Source organism: Tupaia chinensis, unplaced genomic scaffold, assembly GCF_000334495.1.
Source record: "Tupaia chinensis unplaced genomic scaffold, TupChi_1.0 Scaffold000627_1, whole genome shotgun sequence".
Taxonomy (NCBI): Eukaryota; Metazoa; Chordata; class Mammalia; order Scandentia; family Tupaiidae; genus Tupaia; species Tupaia belangeri.
Window position 1 is genome coordinate 4391896 of NW_006160147.1, and position 10323 is coordinate 4402218.

At 51.5% G+C, this 10323-nt stretch overlaps 1 protein-coding gene across 1 annotated transcript in view; it reads right to left on the reverse strand.

The window, feature by feature from the left end:
* Positions 1-242: 242 nt before the first annotated feature.
* Positions 243-10323, reverse strand: part of RAB7B (RAB7B, member RAS oncogene family) — a 21107-nt gene continuing 11026 nt past the window's right edge. The window contains exons 5-6 of the mRNA XM_006159266.3: positions 5868-5993; positions 243-764 (exon numbers count right to left, since the gene is read on the reverse strand). Coding sequence (XP_006159328.1) covers positions 687-764; positions 5868-5993 — 204 coding nt within the window. The 3' untranslated portion in view covers positions 243-686. The remainder of the gene's footprint in view (positions 765-5867; positions 5994-10323) is intronic.

Below are 10323 nucleotides of genomic sequence, written 5' to 3' on the forward strand. Positions count from 1 at the left end.
AGGAACAGACTGAGACTCAGAGATCTGTGTGAACAGCCTGAGCACCCAGCAGGGACGAAGGGAGCCAGAGTCCCTGGTGGCTTTTCCAGAGGGAGCGCAGGAGTGTCCCAGGCCTGAAGAGCTTCCACCAGGGACGAGACGGGTACCCAGACCCGTTCCTTGACCTGGCTTCTGAGGGAGGTTGAGCAGCACCCTTGTCCAGCTGTGCTGGCAGGGGTGAGGGTGAGGAAGGTCTCTCTGGGGAGGCTGTAAGAGCACCCTTGTCCAGCTGTGCTGGCAGGGGTGGGGGGTGAGGAAGGTCTCCCTGAGGAGGCTGTAACAGGACCCTGGAGACCCTAGTGGCCTGTCTGCAGGTATGTGTGTTCCGGAGCAGGAGCGTGGGGGTGGACAGGTGGCAGGAAGCTGGAACCAGTGAGGGAATTGTGACTTTCCCAAGGGGCCAGGCTTTGGCTGAGACCTTCTGGGCTTCAAGTAGACCCTGCGGGCCCAGCTCTGCCCTGGCTACCCTCAGCCTGAGGCAGGGGCCACCTCTGATTCTGGGCCAGTGGCGGGTCCAGGGCTCCTGCTGCAGAGCCTGCGCCGTCAGGGCTGAGCATGGGCAGACACTGGGGCTGCTGGGAAATTGCCCCGCCCCAAACCCAGGATGACCAGGTGGAGGCTCCGAGCCCAGCGTGGGAATCTGGAAATCAGCAGCATCGACTCCTTGACTCATCCGGTGAGAGCTTGATGGAGTCCGTGAGGTGGTTCTCCAAGATGCTTCGGTACTGGGAGGGAAGACAAGTGGGGTCAGGTTCTGCCATGAAGGGAGTGCTGCCTGACCTGCTCGCTAAGTGGCCTGGGAAGCCTGGGCTTTCTGTCTCCTCCCTGTTGTACAAGGGGACTTCAAACGTTTGTGGACTGGGGTCAACAAGTAGCATGGTGGTTAAGGCGCTGGACTCCGCTTGGTGGACCACGGTTTGAGTCCTGGACCAGGAGGTGGCTTGAAAATCACACCAGGCAAATGTGTGTGCATGCCCAGAATCCCAAAAGGAGAACAGAGAAGGGATTGCAGTGTGGCCATGCCCCACGGGGGGGTGGTGGTGATTCCTTACTTTCCCACTCTCTGTCTCTGTCTTCCTCTGGCGAGAACACATGCCCTATGGCGAAAACCTTAAAAAAAGATTTGCATAAAATGAATTAGAGTGTAAGTTTATTTTGGTACAAAAAATTTGACATCTAAGTATAATTTTTTCGTAATATGCATTTTCTATAAACTTTTTAAATTTTTTTTTGGAGAGGCTTGCTACAGGGCGCGTGCGCGCATGAGAAAGACGGACAGAGACAGAGAGACAGAAAGTGAGAAATCACCTCCTGGGGGGATGGCCACGCCGGAATCCCTTCTCCTCCATTCTCCTCTCGGGATCTTGGGCATGCACGCACACATGCCCGGCGTGAGTTTAAACCACCGGGTCCGGGACTCGAACTGTGGTTGACTGCATGAGAGTCCAGCGACATAGCCATTATGCCTACCCCTCCATAAACTTTTTTAAAAAGAAGAGATGTGTATGTATACATATATATAAATAAAATAAGATTATTTTATATAATATATAAATATATTTATGTAACATACAATAAAATATATAATACATTATATATAGTATATGTAAATAAAATAAGATATACAACATATACAATATATATTATATATAATGTATGTAAATAAATTACACAAATAAACACACACACACAGAGACACATGTATGTGCTCTCAAGAGAGAGAGAGAGAGGAGAGAGAAAGCACCCCACACAGAGTAAGGTCCCACCTTGATCCCTTCTCTCATTTCTCCATCTTGTTAGGATTTGGGGCACACACACATGCCTAGCATGTTTTTCAGGCCAGAGGGGCTGAGACTTGAACTGCAGTCTACCATGTGGGAGCTGGCTCCTGTGACCCCAGAGTGGTTCAATGGCTACAGCAGGGCCAGGACTCCAGCCTTCCAGAGAGCTCTTATACCTTTTCATTCTCCAAAGGGATCGACTGAGGTGATGCTTACACTCAGGCAGAGACGGCGATGGCTCCTCATTTCTTCTGGAAACCTCTCCCCTGAACATCGTGATAGCCCAAGCTTCTCTTCAGTCTGTCTACGTCCCAACTCCTCTTCTGGTAGGCCCCTGGGAAAGCCTGTCCTCCCCATGTCCAGGGAGCCCTCCCCGACCTCAGGAGGATATAACCGTCCAGTCCCCACGGAGCCCAGAGGTAGGGGTCGTGCTTTTCTCTGACTCTCTCCCCAAGAACCTTCAGGCTCAGGTTGGGCATCCAGCTGTCAACGATGCCCAAACCATGGTGCACACGACCCTAGATCTCGACTGGTGTCAGGCCCTGCCTGCTGCACACCCAACACATGTGACAAGGTCCCCTGATGCCCTGTCACTCGCCACCACACCAGCTGAGCAGTCGGTCATTGACCCTGGCGACGCAGCTCATGCCATGGGACCTGAGACTCAGTGCTTCACTACAGACTTGGCTTCTTGCAGAGCCCCCATTTCTCACCCCCGTCTTGGTAGGGTCTCAGGGCCAGCAAAGAACTAGCTGCCCCTAATCAGCCTTGACTATCCCTCAACAAAAATTTTTTGAGCTATTCAAATTTTGTTTGTTATCTATCTATATTTTATACAGATTGAGTATCTCTTATCTGAAAGGTTTGGAGCCAGAAGCATTTCAGATTTCAGATTCTTTTGGATTTTGGAATGTTTTTATATATATATAATGAAATGTCTTGGGGCATGGGCTGGGATTTGAACTGCAGTTGGCCATGTGGTATCCAGTTCTCTAGGCACAGGATTTAATGCTATGGGTAAGAGGTAGAGCCCAGGTTTAAAGCCTGATCCGTCTGATGTCAGAGCCCCAGCTCTCCCCACCCACTCCGGGGCTCCCTGCCTCATCACAGCAGTCCTCTCCACCTTCCTCTTCCTGGGCTGACACGAATGAGCACTTGAGCCCCAGGGAGGGAGGAGATGGTTCCTGTAGGAAGTATCTTTAAAAACTCTCCTTTGGCCTCAAAATATGTATTTGCAACCATTGATTCCACCTTAAAAGTCCATGTGAGTTTTACATTCTGCGCCTCGGAAGTATGTTTGTTTTAATGTGCAAACGTCTCTCCTTCACACCACTGAGTGATACAGACATTGCAGAAAGATGCACGCTGCTGGACTTCACGGTCCTGGCAAGTCCCTGAGCTCCCTGGGTGACCCAACAGCACTGCCCGGGGGCAGGGACTACAGCAGGAAGTCTGAGCTCCCAGGTGGGACCCACAAGGCCTCTGTGATCTGGTGCCATGGACTCTGCTGGCCTCACGCCTCACTCTGGGCCCACACCCCGTATGCCTCCATCTCTTGCAAACACAGCAGCGGCTGGTTTCCCGCGTGAGTGCCCGTGGATTCATGTCTGGGCTCTGGTCTTGCCCTTTTCTCTGCCCTTCTTCCTCCTGCTCACACCCACAATGGCCTACTATGCCCACCTGCAAACTGCAAATTGCTTCAAAACCCTGTTCCGACACCACTTCTCTGGGTAGGCATTGTCATCCAGTCGTGCCACCAACTGCCTCTGAGTCACCTCCATGGCTTAGTCATGCTCCCCTTGCAGTGTTGACCTCACCCCTTCCTGATCATCCCATTCTCTGACCTCACATGCACTGAGGTCTGCACCCCAGCCCTAGCCTGACGCCTCGAGAAATGTTGACGGCATTGAATTATTTCCATTTATAAATGAGGAAATGGAGGTTTAGATAAGTCACGTGTCTTGCCCAGGAGTCTACCTACAGGCAAGAGGTAGGACCCGAATCCAGATCAGTCTGACTGCAGATCCGACACCTGTGACTTCAGAATTCTGATAAGTACATTTCCCCCAAAACATGAGGACTGACATGGGAGTGCAGCTTATTCTTTTGACATGGAAGAATGCAAAAACAAAAACAAAAACAAAAGCAAAAACAAAACAAAAGCAAACCAGGCAGAGGGGACAGCAGGAGATCCGGTGGTTAACACCGCAGCACAGTTGCTGGACTCCCACATGGTGGACCACAGTTTGAGACCCAGACTGGTAGCTTGAAAATCATGTCAGGTGCATGTGCGTGCACGCCCAAGATCCTGAGAGGAGAATGAAGGAGAACGGATTGCAGTGGGGCCATCCTCCCAGGAGGTGAGTTCTGACATTCCCTCTCTCTATTTCTGTCTTTCTCCAATGAGTGCATGTGCCCCATGGCAAAAACAGACTAAAAAACAAAACAAAACAAAACAAAACAAAAGCCCAGACAAGCAGACAAGCGACTGTCTAGCAGCACCCCGTCATAACGGTGGCACCGCAGGAAGGACATAACTCAGCCCCGGTGCAGTAGCAGGGCATAATTGCCCTCGGCAGGAAGGACAGATGCTAACCATGCGCAGAGCTGTGGGCTGGCAGAGGCGTCCCTGTGACTAAGCCCTTGGCAGTCCCTGAGCCGTGTGCGCGGAGGAGCATTTGTCACGCATCACCATACAAGGCCAGACTGCGTTTCTCGTGGGGGCTGGGGAAACCCCGAGACCCGGCTCTGGAGTGAAGCAATGGCAGTCCCTGCAGGCAGCAGCCGCCACACCCCACCACAGAACAGCCCCAGTGCTTCTTTCCAGGGTGGCTGGCAGTGCAGGGCCAGTGGGCTGTCATTCACAATGATGACAGGTGCTTCCACAGAGGGGAAGCCTCTGACTGCTCCTCCTCCTTCACTCACTTCCTCAGTTGGAACTCGCTGCCCCAATGAATCTTCTCCTCTCCTCCAGGTAGCCCACCTTGAATACACACAGTAGGAAGACAAAAAAAGCTGGCCCTGCCCCAGTCAGTCTTAGGAATTCTCTCTCTCTCTCTTATCTTATTTATTTATTTATTTTTGCTATAGGGTGTGTGTGCTCACTGGAGAGAGACAGAGGACGAGAAAAGCACTCTCCCATGATCCCCAAGGCAATGGCCCTGCCACAATCTCATCTCCTCTGTTTTCCTCTCAAGATTTTGGGCACCACACACACATGCCCAGCGTGATCCTCCAGCCACTCAGTCTGAGACACCAACTGCACAGTTGGCCATGCGGGAATCCAGCTGCCTTCACCACCACACAACAGGCTGACCCCAGGGACTCTCTTCTTAGCTTCCAAACTCCACACCAAAATGGCATTAAAACCCTGCTACTGCTTCCAGGCAGTCTTCCTTGCTGTCCTGTTCTCCACCTCCCCTTTCCCTCCATGGCGTGAGTCCTTGTGCTTTTTCTGGGGAAAGAGCCCAGCCCCACCCCAGCAATACCTGTACGACAGTCACTCCTATGCTGTCTGTCTCCCTCATGAAACCAAGGGTCCCCAAGCCCTGCACTGGGGCTGGCACTGATGACAACGTGCTTGGTGCATGATCACACCAGGGGGTTCACGTCCGTGCCTCTGTTTGGTGGGAAGATGTCAATGAGTCCTGCTACGAGCTTGCCATCCCGTTTGGACACGTCGGATCCCACAGAGCATCTCTCCCACCAGTGAGGACTGGGCGAGACCATCCCTTCTCAAGCCCTTACTAGACTAGAACCTCCAGGACCGAAGTGCACGGTGGGATTTTTGAGATATTCCACAAAAGAATTTGATAATCACCCAGATTTGATGGACCCCCAACTACACACTCGAAGCTAGCTTTCTACGCCTGGCATCTGCAGGTGGAGAACGAGAGTTTTGTGGAGCCATTTAGCGATGAGCTCAGATGACGCGCCGTGCTGTCTCACCGACAGCTTGCCCATAACTCCTCTGTTCTCTGGAGGCTCCTGCCCCAACCCTCCACGCCAGGGCCAGTCCTGGAAAGTGGAACCCTCTCAGCCACTCACCCTGGACAGAGCCCGACCGGCCAGCATCTCAAAAGCTTGTACCACGTTGATGTCATTCTTGGCACTGACTTCGAAGTAGGGGATATCCTTCTCTTTACACCAGTCTTGAGCTAACTCCTGCGGGACCTGCATGGGGGGGGGGGGAATGATCACTGCTCCTGTATCATCACCGCCAATCCCACCGTGGCCACACCCCCGCCAGCCCCACCACCTCAGCACCTCTGCAACTCTCGCCTACTCAGACTCTATGCTGCGGGGTAAGGCTGCAACCTTACTGCTCATGCCTTCTCCTCAATGCCCAACATAAACCTGTGAGCTGGGTCTTGTCAGCTCTATTCTGCAGGGGAGGACACTGGGGCCTGGAGAATGAAAACATTATTCAGAGTATGTGAAGCTGAACAGGACTTGAATGCAGCCCTGGAGGAATTAGGGGCCCCGCAATGTGCTGCCTTCTTAAGGACTAAACGAGGAGCTTGTAGGGCATGATCATAGCAGACACTAGCCAGGAGGGCAGGAAGTGGGGGGTCCCCTCTCCTGAGCTGGCTGGGCGGCTCCATGTCGAGGAGGCCTGTTGCTGGGCAGACTCTTTTCTTTTTTTTGGCGGAGGGAGAGGTTTATGCTATAGGGCACGTGCGCTCGCCAGACAGACAGAGAGAGACAGAGAGATAGAAAGCGAGAAATCACCCCCCGGGGGGATGGCCACGCCGCAATCCCTTCTCCTCCATTCTCCTCGGAGGATCTAGGGCATGCATGCACACGTGCCCGGCGTGAGTTTTAAGCCACCAGGTCCGGGACACGAACCGCAGTCGACTACGTGGGAGTCCAGCAGCATAGCCATTATGCTAACTGCTGGTCCCATGGGCAGAGTCTTTTCTTCCCCAGAGTAGTTCTAGGAACAGTTAACAAGCTCCTACAATGGGCCAGGCACTGTGTGAGACAGACTCTGTCAGACATGACCATCCTCTAGATAACCCTATGAAATGGGAACGGTTAGCTCCACTTTATGACGAGAACTAAGATTCAGTAACTCGCCCCAGATCACACAGCTGAGAGAAGGCAGGGCTTGAAGGCAGCCTCAGCTCACCACTCCCCTGCATCTGAGCGCCCCTCTGCAAGGAGCTGCAGGACTGTGCCCCTCCCTTTCTGTCTCCCCTATAGACTGTGGGCTCCTTGAGCTTGGGGTCTGACCCTCTTTAGCTGGAGGCCTGGTGCAGCTGAGCCGCTCAGCACAGGCTGGTGGATGCATCTTACCTGAATGCAGGCAGGAGGTTGCATTGGACAATACCCTTGTAGCCTTGGGTTCTTTCAAAGACTACCAGGACCACTGGGCTTGATGTCTAATGATTTCAGAGTGGGAGAAAGGACCACATCTCGAGCGTTTGCTGTACCTGGCACCCCGTCACCTTTATTTCTATTTATTTAAAGGAACCAAGGTCTTCCTCACAGGGGAAGGTCGTTCTGTTCTGTCCCTTTTCCAGAACACAGCACAGGCAGGGGAGGTCAGGATGGTCTCCCTCACTCCTGAAGGTCCTGGGAGTGTCTGTTTTACAGGATAAAAGGTACCAGTGCTGTCCCTTGTCTCTCTGCTCCTTGCTTCCCTGGCCTCAGGAGTGGCAGGAGGGCCTGGGAGCTTGTGTCCCCACCCCATGCCTCTGTCATTCATCAGCATTGCTCTGGCACTGTGAGGCTCGCCACCTAAGACTGGAGGGTGCCACTTGTCCCCATGCCCAGGCTCTGCCTGGTCAGCCTCCCAGGAGCGGCTGACCTTGAGCACAGGGAGAACGCTGGTCTTGGTCTTGGCTTCTGACGTCTAAGCCCCTGCCTTTGGGAGGAAGGACCCCAGAATCTGCCGGAAATGCTCCTTCCCATTGGGGCGTGGCTGCCCAAGCTCTGATGAGCAACCAAGACACCTCATAGCTCAGAGAAAACCCTGAACTATCTGGAGGAAGAATCAGGGATGGCCACCTTGCTGGTGTTACTGTCCTCACTAGTGACATGCAAATAAATAATCGCTTGACATTGGGACCAGCAGACAGCATAATGTTTATATCACTGGACTCCCATGTAGTCGAGTCCCAGAACTGGTGGTTTAAAACTCACACTAGGGGAGCCAACAGGTGGCATGGTGGTTAAGGGCGCTGGATTCCCACATAGCCAATCACGGTTTGAGTCCCAGACCTGGAGGCTTGCTTTTCCACTCCCCCCCCTCTCTCACTCTGTCCCTCTTTTGTCAAATGAAGATAAATAAATAAATAAATAAATAATGTTAAATTAGAAAAAAAATTCTTAAAAAAAAAAAAGAGGAACCCCCCCAGGGGAAAAAAAAAATCTCACATTAGGAGCATGTGTGCCAAAATCCTAAGAGGAGAATGAAGAAGGGATTGCGGTATGGCCATCCCCCTTGGGGGAGTAATTTCTCACTTTCTCTCTCTCTCTCTCTCTCTCTCTCTCTCTCTCTCTCTCTCTCTCTCTCTCTCTCTCTCTCTCTCTCTCTCTCTGATGAGCACATGTGCCCTATAGCAAAAAAAAAAAAAAAAGACTCTCTCTAAAAAAAAATTAATAATAATAATCACTGGACAGTAACACCTTATACCTGGGCAGCATCTTAAGAACTTGAAGGATTTTGCATCTTTTAAAGCACTTGAGGGCAAGGACTGGGTTCAATTTCTCACAACTCCTTCTTACTTCATATTCTGTCCTCCCAGTTCCCACACACCCAGCATCGGAGCATTTTACTGGATGTGCAGTTGGTGCTCAAGAACTACAGTACAAACTGAAGTGAAGTGAGGCTGGCTCCATGGTCCAGGCATTAAAACCCTGCACAAAGGACCGACCAGGGCCCACAGGGCCGACCAGGGTTCGAGTTCCTGCTCTGGCCTGATTAGAGGATAAAGGATTGCAGTGTGACCAGGCCCTGTTGGGAGTTCTCTCTCTTTCTCTCTCTCCCTTACATGCATGTGCCTTCTGGCATTAAAAAATAAAAAAGAAGTGAAATGAGATAAAGTTCCTCTTCGAGGAGGCCAGGGTCTCTGTACTTTCTGACATGAGAAACAGAAGCCCAGGGTTGGAGTTCAAGGTCACCCAGTGACACATCTGCTGATCTCAGTTGTCCCTTTCTTCCCAGCAGACAGGGACCAGCCTGCCTGGTGCCTGCTTATGAGAGACATTTTATATTCCCTACTCTGTCTTTGTCTGGTTTTCTAGAATGGTTGAACACAAACTCCAAAATACTGGCTGAGATCGTGTTTTGCAAATTTATATACATATATATTTTTATCTGTCCCCTAGGCCCCCAAAAGCTCCCCTTCAGGATTTCTCCAGGTTGCACCATTGGCTGCTTTTATTTGACAAAATCTTGAACCCAGGTCCCTTGTTCCTGGATTTTCCCTCACACAGGGCTGTTAAAGAAGAACACACCCCACTCCACCTCAGATGTGTGGTCTGTTCCTTCAGGGGAGCCTCTGTCACCCTCTATCCTTGTCTTTGTCTTCAGTGAGCTCCTTTGCCCATTCCTCCCAAGAGCAACTGACAAAGCATCTTGGTGATTCTTAAGCCTCCCACCTGGTTCCTCTCCCACCCTCAACAGAAGATGGTGACTTACTTCACTGAAAAGAAGTCGGACTCTCAGTCTTAAACTCCCTCAGTTTCCACCACGAGACTCACAACACGGTGTTAAATGGAGGTATTGGTGGAGGAACTACTGTTTGATAGACGTGAGATATAAAGTGGATTGGGAAGATAGACTACTCTGAGACCACTCATGTCTCGAAAGGTTCTGAACCAAGAATCTCTCAGATAACCCTGAAACCCAGTGTGTCTATAAAAGAGTTGAAAAGGAGGATTAGGAAGGATTTCTCTGGAGAGAGCTGTGTTGTGGGTACAACTGCCCTTGCCTTACCTGAGGGGGACGGGAGGAAGTAAAGTAAGATCTTGCCTCTAGCCAAAAGATGGCTTGACCTGGAGGAGGGTCATTAATGGATGACCCCTGGAGTTTGGTGGACACAGTGGACTGGTGTCTGACACACACCTGAGGGATTGAAAATGGAAGGCAATGAGCCAGCAAGAGGACAACACCTTTCAAACAAAGCCAGCACACACCAGTGTGGTAAAGAGATAAAGAGAGCCAGGCTGGAGGTGTTGTAAACTCCAATAAGAGAACTGCTCAGAAGAGGTGACAGCAGCAGGATGAGGATGGCTGTTTGGCCTTGAGGATGGCTGTTTGGCCTTGAGGAGGGCCAGGAGGAGAATGCAAGAACCTCATTATGGAAGGTAGAGCAGAGTGTTCCTAGTGAAGGCTCCTAAGGACCCAAAGGAGTGACCCACAGAAGGAGTGGTGGCAATGCCTACCAGGTTCAGAGAGCACAGAACTATCTTATACCAGCTGTGGTTATGTAAGAATGTCCTGTTTCCCTGCCCTCTTCTCCCTCTTCCTCCTCTTCCTGCTTCACTCTCAGCA